General features: G+C 42.0%; 1 protein-coding gene across 2 annotated transcripts in view; it reads left to right on the top strand.

Moving 5' to 3' along the window:
• The first annotated feature begins 3,420 nt into the window (after positions 1-3,420).
• Positions 3,421-26,084, top strand: part of LOC110487912 (rap guanine nucleotide exchange factor 5) — a 90,643-nt gene continuing 67,979 nt past the window's right edge. Inside the window, exons 1-2 of one of the 2 annotated variants that reach the window (XM_036970892.2) lie at positions 3,421-3,832; positions 22,811-22,861. In XM_036970892.2, coding sequence (XP_036826787.2) covers positions 3,677-3,832; positions 22,811-22,861 — 207 coding nt within the window. In that variant the 5' untranslated portion in view covers positions 3,421-3,676. The remainder of the gene's footprint in view (positions 3,833-22,810; positions 22,862-26,084) is intronic. The other variant, XM_090227543.1, reaches the window with a different exon arrangement.

Below are 26,084 nucleotides of genomic sequence, written 5' to 3'. Positions count from 1 at the left end.
TAGTGTAGTAGTAGTAATAGTGTAGTAGTAGTAGTAGTAGTAGTCTAATAGTAGTAGTGCTGTAGTAGTAGTAGTAGTAGTGTAGTAGTAGTAATAGTGTAGTAGTAGTAGTAGTAGTGCAGTAGTAGTCTAATAGTAGTAATGCAGTAGTAGTCGGGGTGTGTGGCCCTTGATGATGCTGCAGGTCCTTCCTCATGCACCGTTTCGAGTAGATGTCCTGGACGGGTGGGCGCACGGTCCCAGTGATGTAATGGACGGGTGGGCGCACGGTCCCAGTGATGTAATGGACCGTCTTCAGCACACACTGGAGGGCCATGCGGTCGTGCGTGGAGCAATTCCTGTACCAGGCCTCGATGCAACTGGTCAGGACGCTCGCTATAGAGCAGCGGTAGTATTTGGAGAGGACCCGGGGCGGCATGCCGAATTTCTTCAGCCGTCTTATGAAGTAGACACGCTGTGGCGTCCTCTTGACAAGAGTGGTGGGGTTGTTGGCCCATGTCAAGTCTTCGGTGATGTGGACGCTGAGGAACTGACTCTCTCTACTGCAGTCCCGGTGATGTGGATCAGGGAGTGTTCCCTCCTCTGCTTCCTGAAGTCAACAATCAACTCCTTTGTTTTGCTGACGTTGATGCAGATGTTGTTGTCAAGACACCACAATGCCTGTTCACTTACCTCCTCCCTATTGGCTGACCCGTCATTGTTGGTTATCAGGCCTACAATCGTGGTGTCGTGTCAGAATAAGAATGCTGATCAAGGATCAGTTTTGCCTTTTAGATCACAATAAATACAATATCAGCAGCTACTCTGAAAGTCTTTATGACAACTGCTAGAGATGAAGCATTTAATCATTTTACTAGGATGGGAAAATAACCATACATGACTTTGACCAATCCAGTGGGGGAGGGACATCTGCTGGTCAAAGAGAGAGACTGCAGCTCTGCACCCCCCCAACAGCAGAACTGACCCCAAGACCTGAGAGGATGGTGTGTGTGTGTGTGTGTGTGTGTGTGTGTGTGTGTGTGTGTGTGTGTGTGTGTGTGTGTGTGTGTGTGTGTGTGCGTGCGTGCGTGCGTGCGTGCGTGCGTGTGTGTGCGCGTGTGGGTATGTGTGTGTTTTCCTCTAGTTTTCCACTAGTCTCTTTCCCTCTCACTCTCCTCCCAGACGATCAGGCTCTGGTTGTGGGGGATGGGGTGTAGAGTGCAGCTCAGGGTTTTGAGGTGCTGATAACAGGATAGGACTGGAGACCGGTCGTCGGAGGTAGCAGCAGGTGGGATCGATGCTACTGGAGGGTCCCCCAGTGCAGGGACAGGCAGAGAGTCAGAGGCAGACAGGGCCTCTGCTTACTGCTTGAGGGAGACTGACAGTATTGTAGAGACAGAGATGTTGCTCTCTGCCACTGCTTGAGGGAGACTGACAGTATTGTAGAGACAGAGATGTTGCTCTCTGCCACTGCTTGAGGGAGACTGACAGTATTGTAGAGACAGAGATGTTGCTCTCTGCCACTGCTTGAGGGATTCTGACAGTATTGTAGAGACAGAGATGTTGCTCTCTGCCACTGCTTGAGGGAGCCTGACAGTATTGTAGAGACAGAGATGTTGCTCTCTGCCACTGCTTGAGGGAGACTGACAGTATTGTAGAGACAGAGACATTGCTCTTTGCCACTGCTTGAGGGAGACTGACAGTATTGTAGAGACAGAGATGTTGCTCTCTGCCACTGCTTGAGGGAGCCTGACAGTATTGTAGAGACAGAGATGTTGCTCTCTGCCACTGCTTGAGGGATTCTGACAGTATTGTAGAGACAGAGATGTTGCTCTCTGCCACTGCTTGAGTGCCAATGGGAGTGCCGTTGGCCATTGGCGTCGGCTAATGGGGATCCAAATCAAATATAAATCAGTCATGGGTTTAACAATAGTGGAAACGCCCTCTAGCCAATGCTTACACCAATCGAATGCTTTTAACTTAATGATCGTACACTTTTTTCTCCTCCTCCTTTCTCCTAAAATGACATACCCAAATCTAACTTCCTGTAGCTCAGGACCTAAAGCAAGGATTTGCATATTCTTGATACCATTTGAAAAGGAAACACTTGGAAGTTTGTGGAAATGTGATGTGAATTTAATGTGGGAGAATATAACACACTAGATCTGGTAAAAGATATTTGAAATGCAAGAGAAAGGTCATACTTTCAGATAGGAGTCTAGGTGTAGTTTCGATTTTGGCCACCAGATGGCAGCAGTGCGTGCACAAAAGTTTCAGACTGATCCAGTGAAGAATTACATTACTACACAATATTTTGTATCAAGTCTAGTGCACAGTTGTCATGAGACCTAAACCAGCCATCTTTTAGAGACACGGAGAGAGTTTGGAGGGTGAAACACTCAAATACACTTACATAAACCAGACATGGGCTGTGTGTGTATGTGTAAAAATTTGACCAACTGGGAACATTTTGTTAGTCACGAGATCAAATGCTTTTTCTAGGGGGGGGTTAGGATTAGAATTAGTGTTAGGGTTAGAATTATGTTAAGGGTTAGGGGTAGGTTTAGAGTTAGGGTTAGGGTTAGGGTTAGGGTTAGAATTATCGTTAGGTTAAGGGTAAGGGGACAGGTTAGGGTTTAGCATTAGGGGTTAGGGAAAATAGGATTTGAATGGGACTGAATTGTGTCCTAACAAGGTTAGCTGTACAAGACTGTGTGTGTGTGTGTGTGTGTGTGTGTGTGTGTGTGTAATCTGAGTGGATGAAAGGGGCCAATTATGTGAGATTAAGACTCTGGATAACAGACATGACATCTCAGTTATACAACACACTTACTGACTTCAGCCCATTCACTTAGACCCCCTGTATATATGTGTGTGTGTGAGAGAGAGAGAGAGAGAGAGAGAGAGAGAGAGAGAGAGAGAGAGAGAGAGAGAGAGAGAGAGAGAGAGAGAGAGAGAGAGAGAGAGAGAGAGAAAGAGTGAACGAGAGAGAATGAGACAGAGACCTGTGTGTGGAATGTACACTTCATAGCTTCGTGACATTATCCCACTGTCAGGTGACTTCAGTTTAGAAAAATGCACACATTCACACACACACCCTGATGGTGTAACCTAATGGCCCTTTGTTTACCTATGGAAATTGGAGCCACATGCAGGTTGGTCTAGCCTCCAGTCTGTCCTTTCCACCATTTTGTTTCTGAATGCCACAGAAAATACTCTTTAATACAACAGTTATATGCTTGGCCCTCATTTGTCAACATTGATATGTAGCCTAAATGTGTTATTATTATCAATGTATCTAATTAGGATTAAAAAACGGGGATAATGTACATACAATGTATTACATGTTTATCAAGGTGTTATGACTCCTGTGTCTGACTGCTGACAGACTGACTAGTGGATATTATGCAATGATATTCCTCTGCGAGTCCCTCCCCACACAAACACACAGTCAGTCACACACTGATAGTACAAGGGAAGAAGAGGAGGAGGAGGACGTGGGTTGAGAAGCGTCGCGTGCTGCTGCGGCTATAGGTCATTAAGGCGCGCGGTTTGTTCGTTGCTGAACAGACGCAGATCGGTGTGTGAATGAGAGTTCTAGGCGGAGAGAGAGAGACGACAATGATCCGTAACTGGTGTGTTTGCGTGTGAGAGGAGAGAAGAGGAGCGGGAGTTGGAGAGACAGCGAGAGACAGACATGGAGGACTCGGAGCCTGGTGGGGAAGACGGTATGGTCAGCGGCTGGCGGTGGAATAACCGGAACACCGGAGCTCGAGACCAGGTTCAGCTCAGGCAGAAGATCCGGGATTTACCAGGACTGTTGAAACATGGACTGCACTTACGGAAGAAAAGCGTGAGTACCGCCATATACATATAGAAACATTTTCCTTCCGTGTGTGTGTTGTGGTTGGTCGTTAAGCGTTAGTCGCGTTACCTCCCTGACCCCCTCTCTCTGTCACCTCATTGTCACGATTCACCTGGATGTGCTGTTGTTTCACACGAACAAACTGTAGCTACGGCAGGCAGTGTCTGTGTGCGTGAGTGTGTGCGTGTGTGTGTTCGTTTCAGGCTCCCGCCACCGGCTGTTGTACATCCATAATGTGTTTTAAGCTGCCACACACACACACACACACACACACACACAGCGCTGTCTTGGTCCAGACTTGATTCAGTTAATTATGTTACTTGCCTATTCATGTACGCTAATGGGCCCTTGTTCTCAACAGTTGATATTGTAATGACCCTGGGTTACAATATGTTAACTGACAATGACAGTAATACTAACAGTGTCTTCTCAACTCTCCTCAAGTGTGTGTAGGTTGGTGTATAATGATGTGTGTTTGTTTACTGTGTTGAGGCATGAAGGTATAGTACCTCTGCTAGGACTCCCCCTGGGGGAGGGAAGGATGGACACACACACACACACACACACACACACACACACACACACACACACACACACACAACCTAACCTACAAACATACACACCTAACCCACAAAGCAGTACAGAGCTGAGTGTCTGTTCCAGGTGTGAATGTAGGGTGCGTAGGAAAGGCTATAAAAGCGACTAAACAAGAGATCTGGTGTGTCCTGACATGTTCGGGAATCTAATGAATAGTACTATAACACAAGCTTCATCATGCGTCTTATAACTGAGGTGTTGTCAGACAGTAGCCGTCGTAAAAAGATAGCAGTAGAAGTGTGTCGACTCAAATTCGTTTTTGTACTGAAGGGCCATGCAAGTGGGTGTGTCAAATACAAAATATCTCATCAAATTTGATTGGTCACATGCGCCGAATACATTATGTGTAGAGTTCACAGTGAAATGCTTACCTAGGAGCCCCTTCCCAACAGTGCAGAGTTAAAAAGTAAGAACATTAGCAAATCAAAATAGAAAATAGTATAAATAATAACGAGGCTATTTACTGTAGCGGTACTGAGTCAATGTGCAGGGGTACCGGTACTGAGTCAATGTGCAGGGGTACCGGTACTGAGTCAATGTGCAGGGGTACCGGTACTGAGTCAATGTGCAGGGGTACCGGTACTGAGTCAATGTGCAGGGGTACCGGTACTGAGTCAATGTGCAGGGGTACCGGTACTGAGTCAATGTGAAGGGGTACCGGTACTGAGTCAATGTGCAGGGGTACCGGTACTGAGTCAATGTGCAGGGGTACCGGTACTGAGTCAATGTGCAGGGGTACCGGTACTGAGTCAATGTGCAGGGGTACCGGTACTGAGTCAATGTGCAGGGGTACCGGTACTGAGTCAATGTGCAGGGGTACCGGTACTGAGTCAATGTGCAGGGGTACCGGTACTGAGTCAATGTGCAGGGGTACCGGTACTGAGTCAATGTGCAGGGGTACCGGTACTGAGTCAATGTGCAGGGGTACCGGTACTGAGTCAATGTGCAGGGGTACCGGTACTGAGTCAATGTGCAGGGGTACCGGTACTGAGTCAATGTGCAGGGGTACCGGTACTGAGTCAATGTGCAGGGTACCGGTACTGAGTCAATATGCAGGGGTACCGGTACTGAGTCAATGTGCAGGGGTACCGGTACTGAGTCAATGTGCAGGGGTACCGGTACTGAGTCAATGTGCAGGGGTACCGGTACTGAGTCAATGTGCAGGGGTACCGGTACTGAGTCAATGTGCAGGGGTACCGGTACTGAGTCAATGTGCAGGGGTACCGGTACTGAGTCAATATGCAGGGGTACCGGTACTGAGTCAATGTGCAGGGTACCGGTACTGAGTCAATATGCAGGGGTACCGGTACTGAGTCAATGTGCAGGGGTACCGGTACTGAGTCAATGTGCAGGGGTACCGGTACTGAGTCAATGTGCAGGGGTACCGGTACTGAGTCAATGTGCAGGGGTACCGGTACTGAGTCAATGTGCAGGGGTACCGGTACTGAGTCAATGTGCAGGGGTACCGGTACTGAGTCAATATGCAGGGGTACCGGTACTGAGTCAATGTGAAGGGGTACCGGTACTGAGTCAATGTGCAGGGGTACCGGTACTGAGTCAATGTGAAGGGGTACCGGTACTGAGTCAATGTGCAGGGGTACCGGTACTGAGTCAATGTGCAGGGGTACCGGTACTGAGTCAATGTGCAGGGGTACCGGTACTGAGTCAATGTGCAGGGGTACCGGTACTGAGTCAATGTGCAGGGGTACCGGTACTGAGTCAATGTGCAGGGGTGGTGGAGGTTATATGTACATGTAGGTAGGGGTAAAAGTTAGAGGTCGACCGATTTTTCAACGCCGATATAGATTATTGGAGGACCAAAAAAAGCCGATACAGATTATTGGAGGACCAAAAAAAGCCGATATAGATTATTGGAGGACCAAAAAAAGCCGATACAGATTATTGGAGGACCAAAAAAAGCCGATACAGATTATTGGAGGACCAAAAAAAGCCGATACAGATTATTGGAGGACCAAAAAAAGCCGATACAGATTATTGGAGGACCAAAAAAAGCCGATACAGATTATTGGAGGACCAAAAAAAGCCGATACAGATTATTGGAGGACCAAAAAAAGCCGATACAGATTAATCGGACGATTTTTCTATGTATATATTTGTAATAATGACAATTACAACAATACTGAATTGTCATTAAAAGTGTCAAACACTTTTATTTTAACTTAATATAATAACAATTCTATTTAGTCGTAAATAAATAATGAAACATGTTCAATTTGGTTTAGTTATTATAGGACTATTTCTCTATACCTATACCTATTTCTCTATATTTGTATTTGTGCGTTAGAGGTCGACCGATTATGATTTTTCAACGCTGATACCGATACCGATTATTGGAGGACCAAAAAAAGCAGATACAGATTAATCTGCCAATTTTTTATTTATTTATTTGTAATAATGACAATTACAACAATACTGAATGAACACTTATTTTAACTTAATATAATACATCAATAAAAATCCATTTAGCCTCAAATAAATAATGAAACATGTTCAATTTGGTTTAAATAATGCAAAAACAAAGGGTTGGATAAGAAAGTAAAAGTGCAATATGTGCCATGTAAAAAAGCTAACGTTTAAGTTCCTTGCTCAGAACATGAGAACATATGAAAGCTGGTGGTTCCTTTTAACATGAGTCTTCAATATTCCCAGGTAAGAAGTTTTAGGTTGTAGTTAATATAGTATTTATAGGACTATTTCTCTCTATACCATTTGTATTTTATATATCTTTGACTATTGGATGTTCTTATAGGCACTTTAGTATTGCCAGTGTAACAGTAAAGCTTCAGTCCCTCTCCTCGCTCCTCCCTGGGCTCGAACCAGGAGCACATCGACAACAGCCACCCTCGAAGCATCGTTACCCATCGCTCCACAAAAGCCACGGCCCTTGCAGGGCAAGGGGAACAACTACTCCAAGTCTCAAAGCGAGTGACGTTTGAAATGCTATTAGCGTGCACCCCGCTAACTAGCTAGCCATTTCACATCGGTTACACCAGCCTAATCTCGGGAGTTGATAGGCTTGAAGTCATAAACAGCTCAATGCTTGAAGCATTGCGAAGAGCTGCTGGCAAAACGCACGAAAGTGCTGTTTGAATGAATGCTTACGAGCCTGCTGCTGCCTACCACCGCTCAGTCAGACTGCTCTATCAAATATCAAATCATAGACTTAATTAAAACATAATAACACACAGAAATACAAGACTTTGGTCATTAATATGGTCGAATCCGTAAACTATCATTTCGAAAACAAAACATTTATTATTTCAGTGAAATACGGAACCGTTCCATATTTTATCTAACGGGTGGCATCCATAAGTCTAAATATTCCTGTTACATTGTACAACCTTCAATGTTATGTCATAATTACGTAAAATTCTGGCAAATTAGTTCGCAATGAGCCAGGCAGCCCAAACTGTTGCATATACCCTGACTCTGCATGCAATGAACGCAAGAGAAGTGACACAATTTCACCTGGTTAATATTGCCTGCTAACCTGGATTTCTTTTAGCTAAATATGCAGGTTTAAAAAGATATACTTCTGTGTATTGATTTTAAGAAAGGCATTGGTGTTTATGGTTAGGTACAGTCGTGCAACGATTGTGCTTTTTTCGCAAATGCGCTTTTGTTTAATCATCCCCTGCGTTGCAATGATTATATGCAGCGCAGGACACGCTAGATAAACTAGTAATATCATCAACCATGTGTAGTTAACTAGTGATTATGATTGATTGATTTTTATAAGATAAGTTTAATGCTAGCTAGCAACTTACCTTGGCTTCTACTGCATTCGCGTAACAGGCAGTCTCCTTGTGGAGTGCTACGAGAGGCAGGTGGTTAGAGCGTTGGACTAGTTAACTGTAAGGTTGCAATCTTAAATGTTTTCACTCCCTGAACTTGCTTCCCGCCTCTCAGCATACATTGTTACAGGGTAGCACCATAGAATGAAGCTGGCTTGATGAAAACTATGTCCATTGTTACAGGGTAGCACCATAGAATGAAGCTGGCTTGATGAAAACTATGTCCATTGTTACAGGGTAGCACCATAGAAAGAAGCTGGCTTGATGAAAACTATGTCCATTGTTACAGGGTAGCACCATAGAATGAAGCTGGCTTGATGAAAACTATGTCCATTGTTACAGGGTAGCACCATAGAAAGAAGCTGGCTTGATGAAAACTATGTCCATTGTTACAGGGTAGCACCATAGAATGAAGCTGGCTTGATGAAAACTATGTCCATTGTTACAGGGTAGCACCATAGAATGAAGCTGGCTTGATGAAAACTATGTCCATTGTTACAGGGTAGCACCATAGAATGAAGCTGGCTTGATGAAAACTATGTCCATTGTTACAGGGTAGCACCATAGAATGAAGCTGGCTTGATGAAAACTATGTCCATTGTTACTGGGTAGCACCATAGAAAGAAGCTGGCTTGATGAAAACTATGTCCATTTTGTCTGTGCTCTTTAGGTCGCAATATCATTTTTTTTTTTTTAGATTAACAGCTCGTTTTTGAATGGTAACTGTGTTAAGGGTGGAGTTTGGGATGCGCTCAGGAGTACTGGAAAGGTGTGACTTTCACATCAACAGTAGCAGGGCTTTAAAGAGTCTATTGTCCTGCTAATCGGGCTACGTGTTTGAAAACCTGTTTTCAAAATGCCACCAGCTGTCCATCACTACTGTAAATAAAAACACAGCATCTTGTTTACATTCTTTATTGTAACAACAATGTCACAAATAATTTGTATTTACCTTTCCAATTACTTTTAGAGTTTGGGATTTACAAATGTGTGCTTTTCATGTCATTTTTCGTTAAATCCAGTTCGAATTTAAGTAGGACTTGAGTGTTGCCTTTAATGAGGTCATAATGGTGTAATTATTTAATATTTAATAATATCTGCCCTCTGAATTCATATCCAAGGGGCATTTTTCACGGCATTATTAGTGACATTGTTTTAGTTTGAACGTGCAGTGTGAGGTATTGCAGACTGTGTCAGGGAGAAGTTGAAAATGTTAGTGAAGACATTTGCCTGCTGGTCAGCGTGTGCTCTGAGTATGCATCCTGGTAATCCGTCTGGCCCAGCAGACTTGTTAATGTTAACCCGCATAAAGGTCTTGCTCACATTGGCTAAGGAGAGCAAGATCGCACAGTCGTCCGGAACAGCTGGGGCTCTCATGCATGATTTGGTGTTGCTTGCCTCGAAGCGAGGATGGAAGGAATCTAGATCATCTGGTAGGCTCGCGTCACTGGGCAGCTCGCGGCCAGGGTTTTCCTTTGTAATCGTGATAGTTTGCAAGCCCTGCCACATCCGACTAGCATCAAAGCCGGCGTAGTAGGATTCAATCTTAGTTCTGTGTTGACGCTTTGCCTGTTTGATGGCTCGTCGGAGGCCGTAGTGGGATTTCTTATAAGTGTCCGGATTTTGATCCCGCTCCTTGAAAGCGGAAGCTATAGCCTTTAGCTTAGTTGCCTGTAATCCATTACTTTTGGTTGGGATATGTACATATGGTCAGTGTGGGGACGACGTCGTCAATGTACTTATTATTGAAGACGGTGACTGATGTGGTAAACTCTTCAATGTTAATTGGATGAATCCCGGAACATATTCCAGTCTGTACTAGTGGAACAGTCCTGTAGCTTAGCAACCGCTTCATCGGAACGCTTCCGTATTGAACGTTGGTACTTCCTGTTTGAGTTTTTGCTTGTAAGCGGGAGATTTTTGTATGTGTCAGATTTGCCAAAGGGAGGGCGGGGAGAGTTTTGTATGTGTGTGGAGTAAATGTGGTCTAGAGTTTTGTATGTGTGTGGAGTAAATGTGGTCTAGAGTTTTGTATGTGTGTAGAGTAAATGTGGTCTAGAGTTTTGTATGTGTGTGGAGTAAATGTGGTCTAGAGTTTTGTATGTGTGTGGAGTAAATGTGGTCTAGAGTTTTGTATGTGTGTGGAGTAAATGTGGTCTAGAGTTTTGTATGTGTGTGGAGTAAATGTGGTCTAGAGTTTTGTATGTGTGTAGAGTAAATGTGGTCTAGAGTTTTGTATGTGTGTAGAGTAAATGTGGTCTAGAGTTTTGTATGTGTGTAGAGTAAATGTGGTCTAGAGTTTTGTATGTGTGTAGAGTAAATGTGGTCTAGAGTTTTGTATGTGTGTGGAGTAAATGTGGTCTAGAGTTTTGTATGTGTGTAGAGTAAATGTGGTCTAGAGTTTTGTATGTGTGTGGAGTAAATGTGGTCTAGAGTTTTGTATGTGTGTAGAGTAAATGTGGTCTAGAGTTTTGTATGTGTGTAGAGTAAATGTGGTCTAGAGTTTTGTATGTGTGTAGAGTAAATGTGGTCTAGAGTTTTGTATGTGTGTGGAGTAAATGTGGTCTAGAGTTTTGTATGTGTGTAGAGTAAATGTGGTCTAGAGTTTTTCACCTCAGGTTGGACAGGTGACATGCTGGTAAAAATGGGGTAAAACGGATTTCAATTTCCCTGCATTAAAATCACTGGCCACTAAGAGCGCCACCTTTGGATGTGCATTTTCATGTTTGCTTATGGCCCTATACAGCTCCTCGAGTGAGGTCTTAGTTTCAAATTGTAATGCCACATGCACAAGTATACATTGGTGGAAAAAGTACCAAACTATCATACTGTAGTAAAAGTAAAGACCTTAATAGAAAATGACTCAAGTAAAAGTAAAATTCACCCAGCAAAATTCTACTGGAGTATAAGTATAAAAGTATTTGGTTAAAGTATAAAAGTATTTGGTTAAAGTATAAAAGTATTTGGTTAAAGTATAAAAGTATTTGGTTAAAGTATAAAAGTATTTGGTTAAAGTATAAAAGTATTTGGTTAAAGTATAAAAGTATTTGGTTAAAGTATAAAAGTAGTTGGTTAAAGTATAAAAGTATTTGGTTAAAGTATAAAAGTAGTTGGTTAAAGTATAAAAGTATTTGGTTAAAGTATAAAAGTATTTGGTTAAAGTATAAAAGTATTTGGTTAAAGTATAAAAGTATTTGGTTAAAGTATAAAAGTAGTTGGTTAAAGTATAAAAGTAGTTGGTTAAAGTATAAAAGTATTTGGTTAAAGTATAAAAGTATTTGGTTAAAGTATAAAAGTAGTTGGTTAAAGTATAAAAGTATTTGGTTAAAGTATAAAAGTATTTGGTTAAAGTATAAAAGTAGTTGGTTAAAGTATAAAAGTATTTGGTTAAAGTATAAAAGTAGTTGGTTAAAGTATAAAAGTATTTGGTTAAAGTATAAAAGTATTTGGTTAAAGTATAAAAGTAGTTGGTTTAAAATATACTTCAAAATTAAAAATTAAAAAATAAAAGTCTAAATCATTTCAAATTCCTTATATTAAGCAAACCAGATGGCACCATTTCCTTGTTTTTTTAAAATTTACGTAAGCCACGGTCACACTCCAACATTCAGACATAATTTACAAATGAAGCATGTGTGTTTAGTGAGTCCGCCAGATCAGATGTAGTAGGGATGACCAGGGATGTTCGGGTTGATAAGTGCATGAATTTGACTATTTTCCTGTCCTGCTAAGCATTCAAAATCTAACAAGTACTTTTGGGTGTCAAGGAAAATGTATGGAGTAAAAAGTACAATATTGTCTTAAGGAATGTAGTGAAGTAAAAGTAAAAGTAGTCAAAAATATAAATAGTAAAATAAAGTACAGGTACCCTACTTAAGTAGTACTTTAAAGTATTTTTACTTAAGTACTTTACACCACTGCCAGTATAGTGACATGCTTTTCTTGCAAGCTCTAACCCCAGCAATGCAGTAATCAATGCAATTACACACCTCCTCCCTTAACCTTACCCGAAGCTGTCGTTCGGTCTTGACGATGCATAGAAACAAACAGCTTGATGTATATGATCCATGTCCTTGTTCAGCCACGACTCGGAGAAACAGGATATTACAGTTCTTCAGGTCCCGTCACTCAGAGTTTTCGTCCAGCTGCTTCTCCAATGACTGTAGGTTTGAAGAACGGCGGGTAGGAGCGGGTTTATGAGCCAACGTAGTTTTATCACTCTGACCCTTTTGCACCATTTCTTTTCCGAGTCCCGGGGATTTGTCCAGAGTAAACAGAACATCCACAGCAGCTGACCTGATGAAGTAGAAGTTGTTGTCCAAATAGAGGTTAGTGATTGCTGTCCTGAAGCTCCTTTTTGTGTGTTTTTTTTTTGTCATAGGAAGTGACAGTGTTTGAAAACAACGGTGGTGTTGCTTTTATGTTGCTAACTAGATTTTTTTAATGAAACTGGAAACTGGAATTATGTTTTTTTTTTTCATTCAGCAAGGCAAGGATTCCTCACAGTGCCAGGATCATGCTGCTCTGAATCAATCAATCAAATGTATTTATAAAGCCCTTCTTGCATCAGACGATGTCACAAAGTGCTGTACAGAAACCCAGCCTCAAACCACAAAGAGCAAGCAATGCAGGTGTAGAACAGCGCCAGTGATAATCACTAAAGCCTGAGCTAGCCGTCTACTGGTAAGTGAAACTAGTTAGCAAGCTAGAAGCCTACATGCTTGTTGTAGTTAGAATACTGCTTGATATGGCTGGACCACTTCAGAACCCTCAGGTAGCCTAGTCTCTAGAGCATGTTATGACGTCTTTCCTGGGTTTGTTTGTTCGCCCCGACAAAAACTAAATCTAAAATGTAAACAAAATAACAGAGGTGACAGTTACCGAGTCTGGCTCTAACTGGCTCATGCAGTGGAATTACATCTGAAATGTCAGTTGAGTTGAATCAACAAATCACAGCGCATATTTTACTTCCTGCTTTGTGCCTATGGGTACACTCGTAATGGCCGCCAGTCCCAACCATTATGCCATCATTGACAGGAATGGAGGTGTCCGTTCTATTCATTCTATTTCTATGGCAGCACATGAGGTCAGGAGCAGAGGAGAGTAGAAAAAAGAGAGAGAAAAAAAAGTTTTTTGCTAATCAAATGTGGGCATGCCAAGCATGCAGTGCTACAGCTCTCAGCCACGCACAGTACTCTAATCTGAGAGTAATCCATTTCTACCAGACTCTCACAAACGCACACACATACGCACGCACTCACGCACGCACCCACCCACACACACGCGCGCGCGTCGGCGTGTGCTGACTCTCCATCGCCTGTCTCTACCGTTCTTTCTTTCTCTTTCCCGGGTCGTTCCATGTCATTTCAGTAAGCCATGACACCCACCATCTCAGATTGTTATGAAATCCTTTCTGTAGTTACAAACCGGTAAGATTAGCATTCCAGAAGCATTATTTTGTTGAACTATAATTTGATTGCACCTAAATTGATTGCACCTAAATTGGCCATTTTAATTTATAGTATTACAATATTCAATAATTATAGTACCTAACATCCGATTTGGACCAAACCTTTTTCTAACAATGAGTAAGACATGAGGAATCCAAAGAAGTGGTCAAAAGCCAGGCACTGACACAACCCACAGCCAATCATAGGTATTTACTGACACAACCCGCAGCCAATCATAAGTATTTACTGACACAACCCACAGCCAATCATAGGTATTTACTGACACAACCCGCAGCCAATCATAAGTATTTACTGACACAACCCACAGCCAATCATAAGTATTTACTGATACAACCCGCAGCCAATCATAAGTATTTACTGACACAACCCGCAGCCAATCATAAGTATTTACTGACACAACCCGCAGCCAATCATAAGTATTTACTGACACAACCCACAGCCAATCATAAGTATTTACTGACACAACCCGCAGCCAATCATAAGTATTTACTGACACAACCCACAGCCAATCATAGGTATTTACTGACACAACCCACAGCCAATCATAGGTATTTACTGACACAACCCGCAGCCAATCATAAGTATTTACTGACACAACCCGCAGTCAATCATAAGTATTTACTGACACAACCCGCAGCCAATCATAAGTATTTGGTATCAGTCCTCTATGTTTGACTAGTAGTATGGAGCTGCGGCTTGGCGTATTGCTTCTTCATCCTATGTGAAGCATTCTCAGTGAATTTGGTAATTGTTGTATTCCCCTGTTCAGAGAAATTAGTCATTGGGTTTATGACCCATCCTATATCATGATATTACCAGGTTCTAGATGGTGCTGCTCCTGCTATTAGGGGATTATTTTTTAAAGTATCCACCCCATTGTTAAAGGGAGATTTCACCCAAATTACATATTGATTTCCTTACCCTGCAAGCAGTTTATGGACGAGGTATGCCAGCAACCCATGCTTCGGTTTTGTTTTCCTGGCTGCAGTTTCAAATGTTAACTTTTTAGCATTTGTGGCACACATCCAATGGGAAAGAGGAATACCTAGTCATTTGTACAGCTGACTGCCTTCAACTGAAGTGAGTCTTCTGCATTTAACTCAACCCCTCTGAATCAAATTCTTATTTAGAATGACAGCCTGGGAACAGTGGGTTAACTGCCTTGCTCAGGGGTTTTACCCTGTCAGCTCAGGGATTCAATACAGCAACATTTTGGTTACTAGTCCAACACTCTAACCACTAGGCTACCTGCCCCCTGCCCCAATGCAAGTAAATGGTACCTATATTAGCATTTTTTCGCTTCATAGCTAAATCGTCTAAAGGTAACTTAATTGTGTTACACAATACATTTTTTTAGATACTTTAGGATGATTTGGACATGAAGTGTGAAAATGCTAATATAGGTATCATTGACTTAGATTTGTGACACAAATGCTAAAAAGTTTTCATTAGTGGCCAGGTAAACAAAACCAAAGCTGTCACACCAGAGGTGTATCCTACGAAGCAAGCTAAATCTATTCAGCGTTTTCTAAAGTTTGCCAGCTTCAGTTACCCTCACATTCCAGGTCAGGCTTTATCCGTACTACAACGGTGGATATTATCACTAGCAGGCTTGTAACTGCATGTCGCACATGGCTAGTCGAATGCCGAACTCAAAAGATATTTATAAGTAACCCAAGATTGTTAATGTGTGTTGTTTACAGTGGTAGCAAATGAAGTATAGTGGGCAGGAGGTGGGCAATGCCAAGCACAGGATAGCGAGATCCTATTGGCTCGTTGTAGCATATATTTGTATATTTTCATTAGGGAACGCCTCCTCTGTGAAGTCTGCGTGTGTGCAGACTCAATCCGACCTTGCACCCTTAAACCACGTAATCTTATACAACTTTGGAAAAGAGTCAAGTCTATTAAAATTTGTTCACTGTGTTTGTAACAGATTTTAGTTTTGGGAACAGAAAAATGTATTTGTGATCAGATGATAATTATTTTTTGCAGAATGTCAGACCAGTCTCACCGAGTTGTAGCCTCTCTCCCACCACCCGCGACTGCACTTCCTCTCACCGGTGAGAAAACATTCTAACGGGATTCCTGGGTTTTCTAGCCCCTGTGACACGTCTGGGTTTCCCCTTCTGTCTGTGCCGAACTCTTCATTGAGATAATGCTGAAACATCAACCCACGGGCGAGTCAGTGCCACATTTTCATTTGTGCCGAAAATCTAAATGAAAGAATGTTATCTTGCAAATGAATCAGGTTATGGTGTGAAAAAGGCTTTAAGAAGTGGCGTCGTAAATGCCGACTGTGGTTTGCTTATCAATGCACAACCACAAGCACCTTTCTTCCCACTCCTATTGATAAAATGTCATTACTGTGTGTGAATTTTTAAATGCATTCCTTCATTACTACATGTGTAATGTGATATATTTTAACATTTGTTTTTTAAATTAAATATTTATTCAGTAATTTTCCCCAAATGAAGGGGATGATGACTTAATCTTTGCGAGAGGGAGGTAACCTAATTTCATTTTATCCTCGACTCGCATACCAGTCGTTTCATTCAGGGTAAGTGGAGTTAGCCGTGAGTTAGCCTGCCCCAGAGCAGGTTCATTCTGAAGGATTCGTTGCCATAGAGATTTACCTGGCTAAACCGTGAGCCACTTTCATAGGACCGGTTGTCCAGAGTTAAACTCAAAAGTTTGGTCCTCATGCTTGTGCTTTATCTCTCTCAATTCTATTTCAATTTAAGGGGCTTTATTGGCATGGGAAACATATGTTTACATTGCAAAAGTAAGTGAAATAGATCAACAAAAAGTGAACATTACACTCCCAAAAGTTCCAAAAGAAATAAAGACATTTCAAATGTCATATTATGTCTATATACAGTGTTGTAACGATGTGCAAGTAGTTAAAATACAAAAGGGAAAATAAATACACGTAAATATGGGTTGTATTTACAATGGTGTTTGTTCTTCACTGGTTGCCCTTTTCTTCTGGCAACAGGTCACAAATCTTGCTGCTGTGATGGCACACTGTGGTATTTCACCCAGTAGATATGGGAGTTTATCAAAATTGGATTGTTTTCAAGTTCTTTGTGGGTCTGTGTAGTCTGAGTGAAATACAGTGGCAGGAATCCAAGATGGCGTAGCAGTCAGACGTCTTTGTCTTGTCGTGTCCTATGTAATAATCTTTTTATATCTTTTTCTTCGCATCTATTTTTTATATTTTTCTAAACCTCAACTTCAAAATACTCTCCTGCAAACCGCCTCACCCAATGTGGTGTGGATCTGTTTTTCTACTTTTAAAAATCAGGTTGAGGTCAGGACTCTGACCAGATGGCATATTTTATTCTGTTGAAGCCATTCTGTTGTTGATTTACTTCTGTGTTTTGTGTCGTTGTCATGTTGCGTCACCCAACTTCTGTTGAGCTTCAATTGGCGGACAGATAGCCTAACATTCTCCAGCAAAATGTCTTGATAAACTTGGGAATTAATTTATCTGTCGATGATAGCAAGCTGTCCAGGCCCCGAGGCAGCAAAGCAGCCCCAAACCATGATGCTCTCTCCACCATACTTTACAGTTGGGATGAGGGTTTGATGTCGGTGTGCTGTGCCTCTTTTTTCTCCACACATAGTGTTGTGTGTTTCCTTCCAAACAATTCAACTGTAGTTTAATCTGTCCACAGAATATATTTCCAGTACCGCTGTGGAACATCCAGGTGCACTTTTACAAACTTCAGACGTGCAGCAATGTGTTTTTTGAACAGCAGTGGCTTCTTCCGTGGTGTCCTCCCATGAACACCATTCTTGTTTAGTGTTTTACATATCGTAGACTCGTCAACAAAGATGTTAGCATGTTCCAGAGATTTCTGTAAGTCTTTAGCTGACACTCTAGGATTCTTCTTAGCCTCATTGAGCATTCTGCGCTGTGCTCTCGTAGTCATCTTTGCAGGACGGCCACTCCTAGGGAGAGTAGCAACAGTGCTGAACTTTGTCCATTTATAGACAATTTGTCTTACCGTGGACGGATGAACATCAAGGCTTTTAGAGATACTTTTGTAAACCTTTCCAGCTTTATGCAAGTCAACAATTCTTAATCTTAGATATATTTTGTTCGAGGCATGGTTGACATCAGGCAATGCTTCTTGTGAATAGCAAACTCAAATTTTGTGAGTGTTTTTATAGAGCAAGGCAGCTCTAACCAACATCTCCAATCTTGTCTCATTGATTGGACTCCAGGTTAGCAGACTCGTGCCTCCAATTAGCTGTTGGAGAAGTCATTAGTCTAGGGGTTCACATACGTTTTCCAACCTACACTGTGAATGTTTAAATTATGTTTTCAATATAGACAAGAAGAATACAATATGTTGTGTGTTATTAGTTAAAGCACACTGTTTGTCTACTGTTGTGACTTAGATGAGATCCGGTCAAATTTGATGACCAATATATGGAGAAATCCTGGTAATTCCAAAGGGTTCAAATACTTCCCCCCCCCCCCCCCCCCTGTACGTCTGTGTCTCTAATATGGTCATACATCAGGAGGTTAGGAAGTGCAGCTCATTTTCCACCTCATTTTGTGGGCAGTGAGCACATAGTCTGTCTTCTCTTGAGAGCCATGTCTGCCTACGGAGGCCTTTCTCAATAGCAAGGCTATGCTCACTGAGTCTGTACATAGTCAAAGCTTTCCTTAAGTTTGGGTCAGTCACAGTGGTCAGGTCTTCTGCCACTGTGTACTCTCTGTTTAGGGCCAAGTTTCGGGAATCGCTTCCTTTTAATTGGTTGTAGAACTTAATGGCTCTTTTCTGGCTTTTGATAATTATTTTTGCAGAATTCTGCATGCAGAGTCTCAATTTGGTGTTTGTCCCATTTTGTGAATTCTTGGTTGGTGAGCGGACCCCAGACATCACAACCATAAAGGGCAATGGGTTCTATGACCGATTCAAGTATTTTTTGCCAGATCCTAATTGGTATGTTGAATTTTATGTTCCTTTTGATGGCATAGAATGCCCTTCTTGCCTTGTCTCTCAGATCGTTCACAGCTTTGTGGAAGTTACCTGTGGCGCTGATGTTTAGGCGGATGTATGTATAGTGTTTTGTGTGCTCCAGGACAACGGTGTCTAGGTGGAATTTGTATTTGTTGTCTTGGCAACTGGACCTTTTTTAGAACACCATTATTTTTGTCTTCCTGAGATTTACTGTCAGGGCCCAGATCTGTCAGGGCCCAGGTCTGTCAGGGCCCAGGTCTGTCAGGGCCCAGGTCTGTCAGGGCCCAGGTCTGTCAGGGCCCAAGTCTGTCAGGGCCCAGGTCTGTCAGGGCCCAAGTCTGTCAGGGCCCAGGTCTGTCAGCGCCCAGCCCAGGTCTGTCAGGGCCCAGGTCTGTCAGGGCCCAGGTCTGTCAGGGCCCCAGGTCTGTCAGGGCCCCAGGTCTGTCAGGGCCCAGGTCTGGCAGAATCTCTAGAAGATCTAGGTGCTGCTGTAGGCCCTCCTTGGTTGGGGACAGAAGCACCAGATCATCAGCAAACAGTAGACTCTCTCTTGCTCTCTCTCTCAATTCAATTCAATTTAACGGCTTTATTGGCCTGGGAAACATATGTTAACATTGCCAAAGCAAGTGAGGTAGATAATAAATAAACAATATAAATGAACAGTTAACATTACACTACAAAAAAAAAAAAATGTCAAATGTCATACTGTCATATCATTACAGTGTTGTTATGATGTGCAAATAGTTAAAGTACAAAAGGGAAAATAAATAAATCATAAATATGGGTTGTATTTAAAATGGTGTTTGTTCTTCACTGGTTGCCCTTTTCTTGTGGCAACAGGTCACAAATCTTGCTGCTGTGATGGCACACTGTGGTATTTCACCCAGTAGATATGGGAGTTTATCAATATTGGATTTGTTTTCAAATTCTTTGTGTGTCTGTGAAGTCTGAGGGAAATATGTATCTCTAATATGGTCATACATTTGGCAGGAGGTCAGGAAGTGCAACTCAGTTTCCACCTCATTTTGTGGGCAGTGTCTCTCTCTCTCTTTCTCTCTCTTTGAGCCTGAGGCCACTACCGACAGCAGCAACAGCGAGAGAGAGAGTGTATGGTGCTCTACTTCTTTTCTAACCCAAACACTGTCTGGAAACGTGTGTGTGTCTGTGTGTGTTTGTCTGTGTGTGTTTGTCTGTGTGTGTGTGTTAGGCATGGGCATTTTCAAATATTTCACAATTAAAATAATATCATTATATTTTTTTCAAGTATGTTTTATTAAGGAAATAATATTTATGTGAAACTTTAATGGAGACTTGTTCGCTTAGAGAGCCGGTGTGCTGTCCCACAGAGTTTGTTTGGCTGCGCCCTGTTTGGACGGGCGGGGGAGGGGCGAGGGAGGAGCAGGGGCTGGTGTGTGTGGCACTGAGGCAAAGTAGCCAAACCGCCACGGGCTTGTTAGACAATCTTGTTACTGCCATAGGTTATCGATCATACCATCTGGTAGTGTCTGTCTGTCTGGACTGCATCAAATCCATGTGAAGAACCTAGCTAGCTAAATTAGCCATCTTGTCTTGGGCAGGAGGTCACCAGGGCTTGACTTGGGCAGGAGGTCACCAGGGCTTGACTTGGGCAGGAGGTCACCAGGGCTTGACTTGGGCAGGAGGTCACCAGGGCTTGACTTGGGCAGGAGGTCACCAGGGCTTGACTTGGGCAGGAGGTCACCAGGGCTTGACTTGGGCAGGAGGTCACCAGGGCTTGACTTGGGCAGGAGGTCACCAGGGCTGAGTTCCGGAACCTCAAATGTTCTACTGCTTGAGCTCCTGTTCCTCTTATAGAATATTAGCTCAAAAGTATTGTGGAGCTCCTGCACCTAAATATAACAATACCAGATCCCAAAATGAGTACCGGCACCAATTTCAGTCCAAGTCAACAACTCCATTCATATTAAACAGCCTACCTGTGGGTTGGTCATTGTAGCCTACTCCTTCTCATTTATCCAACTCCATTCATATTAAACAGCCTACCTGTGGGTTGGTCATTGTAGCCTACTCCTTCTCATTTATCCAACTTCATTCTGTAATTGTAATTCCATTTTGCATTGATTAGAAATCTCCCACTTAATTTTCTACACATGAAGCCTCAGACTGTAGCGCAGGTATGATTGACAGACAATAACAACGAGCTCCAGATGTGAAACGTGTCTTTTTTATGGGGTGCACTCATAAAAAAGGTCATAAAACTGTTTTATCAAAATTGAGAATGTAATGGTCTATCCTTGTGGGTTATTTAGCAATGTCACATAGATAATTCAAAGCCTATTTGTGACCCACCGGCTCCATTCAGTCTTATGTAGCAAAATATGAAATGGTGTTTTTTACATTAGTTAAAAGTAGAGACTCATAGCAAGAAAATGGTATATCATACACTACAGTTGAGGAACAATGGGAAAGTAATTCTGCTTTGAAATTTGATAAACATGTAACATCACTTCTGAGAAAATGTCCCTTGAATGTTTTGGTACTGAAGAGCTCTTCTTTTTCTACACCCATTCAGCATCGTTCACACCCTCTTAAAGTTTAGCCTTATCCATCTCTTTAAGCATTCACATGTGAGGCTATGTACTAAACAACCAAAGATTTCAAGGCTGAAGGCTGGTTTATACTATGGGTGTGTTCGTAAATTTAATCTGGAGAGTGCTTTGGGCGTTCGTAAACCCAGAGCGTTTTGCTCTCGGAGCTGGACACTGGACACTGGCCGAAAAGGTTAATCAGAGCGTTCTGACCTAACAAAAGCAGTCGAGCACCTAAGCTAACTGGCTAACGTTGGCTAGCTACTTCCAGACACAAATAAGAGAACAGCTCACTCTGACCATTTTACTCACCTTAGCAGCGCTGGTTAGGCTGTTTTTATGTTATCCAGATCTTTTGTGACTGTAACTGTGCTGCTGGCAACAATTTCATTATTTTTGCCAATGTTTACTGACACCGGCCATATTCAAAACGGGTGTTTAGCGTTTGCAAATTCGTCATTTATTCAGCGCTCTGGCACACTCAGACGAGAGTGCTCTGAAATCGGAGTAGATAGCCAGAGCGAATTTACCAGCTACTTCTATCCACAATTGTCACAGTGACAATGAAACATAAACCTGTTACTTTGCATGAATCTGCAGGTAGCGTGGTTCGATGTTAGCCATCTAATATTAGGCCATAACTAGCAATGAAGACGACTTCCTGACAAAATTAGAAATGTGTTCTATCTGAAAATGTAGCTAGCTAGACTCTCTTACCCGTCCGTATACATGGGCGCTTCTCCCTCTCTGTCACGGATGCCATGGTTGCCCGTAGTTTGAAGATGTAATCGAGACACTAGTGTTTTAAACAACAGCCTTCTGTGCGTTCTCGTTTTGACTTTGGCTGCATATTTGCAATCAAATGCCAGAATTTTCTCCATCTCCTTAGGTACCATACTATAATTCCACCGATTTCAAAAAAGAAAGTGGAGAGCATGTAGTATGTAGTTCTACTACGTGATATCTTTAAAACGCTGCGTTAGAAAGGATTACCTTCACATACTGACCAGCTCATATTATAGACAGAAGCATGCTACATGGCAGACCAATCCGAACTCATCTCTTGGCATGCCCAGCCCACTCATTATCTCAGCCAATCATGACTAACGGGAAGGTTACTGCATTTTTCCATGGATAAACCAACTAGGCTTGTAATTTAACAATTTTATTCGTATTTACAGATGGCATACAAGTTTGTTATTAAGGCACATGAAAGATCACATGTTCCATTTCTGGCAAAAAAAAAATAATTATATTTTAAAAAAGGTTTACATTCAAACGGCTCTCCTGTGAAGTAGTGACGCGCGACAATGTATGCCTAGTTTCCTGAAGTGAGTCTAATTCATTATTTCAAAAACATTCATACTCTTCCAAGTAATCGAACAGTATTCTAACGTCGTTAGAATAGCCTCGCCCACACTTAGTGTGTGTGTGTGTATGTGTGTGTGTGTGTGTGTGTGTGTGTGTGTGTGTGTGTGTGTGTGTGTGTGTGTGTGTGTGTGTGTGTTAATACTGTGTTCTGATTTTGTCTTGGCAGCAGTCACCTGATACCATCCCTGGACCCAGCACAAGCCCTACTGTTCACAAGGTAAACACACAACACACACTCACGTCCAGAGGTGATGTCAGGTCGTCAAATAAATCATGTTTTTTTTTCATCAAACAGAGGTAGCTTGACATCATACTCATATACAGTGCATTTGGAAAGTATTCAGGCCCCTTGACTTTTTCCACATTTTGTTACATTACAGCCTTGTACTAAAATGGATTACCTGTTTTTTCCCCCTCATCAATCTACACATAATACCCCATAATGACAAAACTAAAAACTTTTTTTTTTTTTTTTTTTTTTTGCAAATGTATAAAAAAATAAACAACGGAAATATCACATTTACATAAGTATTCAGATCCTCTACTCTGGATCTCTGTCCGAGTGACCATTGGGTTCTTAGTCACCTCCCTGACCAAGGCCCTGCTCAGTTTGGCCGGGTGGCCAACTCTAGGAAGAGTCTTGGTGGTTCCAAACTTCTTCCATTTAAGATTGATGGAGGCTACTGTGTTCTTGGGGACCGTCAATGCTGCAAAAAAATTTTTTGGTACCTTTACCCAGATCTGTGCCTCGACACAATCCTGTCTTGGAGCTCTACGGACAATTCCTTCAACCTCATGGCTTGGTTTTTGCTCTGACATGCACTGTCAACTGTGGGACCTTATTTAGACAGGTGTGTGCCTTTCCAAATCATGTCCAATCAATTGAATTCACCACAGGTGGACTCCAATCAAGATGTAGAAACGTCTCAAGGCTGATCAATGGAAACAGGATGTACCTGAGCTCAATTTCGAGTCTATTAGAAAAAGGTATGAATAATTATGTAAATAAGGTATTTCTGTTTTTTATTTTTCACTTTGTCATTATGGGGTATTGTGTGTAAAATGATGAGGATTTTTTTAAAAAATCAATTTTAGAATAAGTCTGTAACGTAACAAAATGTGGAAAAGGGGAAGGGGTCTGAATACTTTCCTAATGCTCTGTACATATTGGTCAAACACGTACATGATGTAAAAATGTTACATTTTGGTGCTCTTGTTTCAGTTAAAGTATTTGGAAGTAGGCTATTCGACATTTTAAACTGTAGCCCTGAATGTTGATTGGCTGACAGCCGTGGTATATCAGGCCGTATACCACGGGTATGACAAAATTGCTCTAACTACTTTGGTAACCAGTTTAAAATAGCAGTAAGGCACCTCTGGGGTTTGCGATATACGGCCAACATACCACGGCTAAGGGTTTGCGTTGCGTTGTGCCTAAGAGCAGCTCTTAGCTGTGGTATATTGGCCATATACCACACCCCTCCCTGTGGCCTTATTGCTTAAATATAGAGCTAGTACTTGACCAAAGTTACCATGGCGCCATCATAGTTTCATCTCAATGTTCTGTTGTGTTTCAATATCAATAGTTACACTGACATCACAGTTATCTTAGTGTCAACTACACACACACACACACACACACACACACACACACACACACACACACACACACAAACACGTCTGCTAAAAGATATACACACTATATACAGTTGAAGTCGGAAGTGTACATACACCTCAGCCAAATACATTTAAACTCAGTTTTTCACAATTCCGGACATTTAATCTTAGTAAAAATTCCCTGTCTTGGGTCAGTTAGGATCACCACTTTATTTTAAGAATGTGAAATGTCGGAATAATAGTAGAGAGAATGATTTATTTCAGCTTTTATTTATTTCATCACATTCCCAGTGGGTCAGAAGTTTACATACACTCAATTAGTATTTGGCAGCATTGCCTTTAAATTGTTTAACTTGGGTCAAACGTTTTGGGTAGCCTTCACAAGCTTCCCACAATAAGTTGGGTGAATTTTGGCTCATTCCTCCTGACAGAGCTGGTGTAACTGAGTCAGGTTTGTAGGCTGGGGTCACTGTTCATTTGGAAGACCCATTTGTGACCAAGCTTTAACTTCTTAACTGATGTCTTGAGATTTTGCTTCAATATATCAACGCACCCCCACAACATGATGCTGCCACCCCGTGCTTCACGGTTGGGATGGTGTTCTTCGGCTTGCAAGCCTCTCCCTTTTTCCTCCAAACATAATGATGGTCGTTATGGCCAAACAGTTCTATTTCTGTTTCATCAGACCAGAGGACTTTTCTCCAAAATGTACAATCTTTGTCCCCATATACAATAGCAAACCATAGTCTGGCTTTTTTATGGCGGTTTTGGAGCAGTGGCTTCTTTCTTGCTGAGCAGCCTTTCAGGTTATGTCGATATAGGACTTGTTTTACTGTGGATATAGATACTTTTGTACCTGTTTCCTCCAGCATCTTCACAAGGTCCTTTGCTGTTGTTCTGGGATTGATTTGGACTTTTTGCACCAAAGTTCGTTCATCTCTAGGAGACAGAACGCGTCTCCTTCCTGAGCGGTATGACGGCTGCGTGGTCCCATGGTGTTTATACTTGCATACTATTGTTTGTACAGATGAACGTGGTACCTTCAGGCGTTTGGAAATTACTCCCAAGGATGAACCAGACTTTCTGAGATCTTGGCTGATTTCTTTAGATTTTCCCATGATGTCAAGCAAAGAGGCACTGAGTTTGAAGGTAGGCCTTGAAATACATCCACAGGTACGCCTCCAATTGACTCAAATGATGTCAAGTAGCCAATCAGAAGCTTCTAAAGCCATGACATAATTTTCTGGAATTTTCCAAGCTGTTCCAAGGCACACCCAACTTAGTGTATGTTAACTTCTGACCCACTGGCATTGTGATACAGTGAATTATAAGTGAAATAATTGTTGGAAAAATGACTTGTGTCATGCACAAAGTAGATGTCCTAACCGACTTGCCAAAACTATAGTTTGTTAACAAGACATTTGTGGAGTGGTTGAAAAACAAGTTTTAATGACTCCAACCTAAGTGTATGTAAACTTCTGACTTCAACTGTACATACAGTGGGGCAAAAAAGTATTTAGTCAGCCACCAATTGTGCAAGTTCTCCCACTTCAAAAGATGAGAGAGGCCTGTAATTTTCATCATAGGTACACTTCAACTATGACAGACAAAATTAGAAAAAAAATCCAGAAAATCACATTGTAGGATTTTTAATGAATTTATTTGCAAATTATGGTATATATATATATATATATATATATCCGCACACGAGCCTAAGATCACTATGCACAATGCCAAGTGTCGACTGGAGTGGTGTAAAGCTTGCCGCCATTGGACTCTGGAGCAGTGGAAACGCCTTCTCTGGAGTGATTAATTACGATTAA

This window comes from Oncorhynchus mykiss, chromosome 30 (assembly GCF_057628025.1).
Source record: "Oncorhynchus mykiss isolate SJ-2025 chromosome 30, ASM5762802v1, whole genome shotgun sequence".
Classification (NCBI taxonomy): domain Eukaryota; kingdom Metazoa; phylum Chordata; class Actinopteri; order Salmoniformes; family Salmonidae; genus Oncorhynchus; species Oncorhynchus mykiss.
This window is presented reverse-complemented; position numbering and strand designations above follow the sequence as displayed.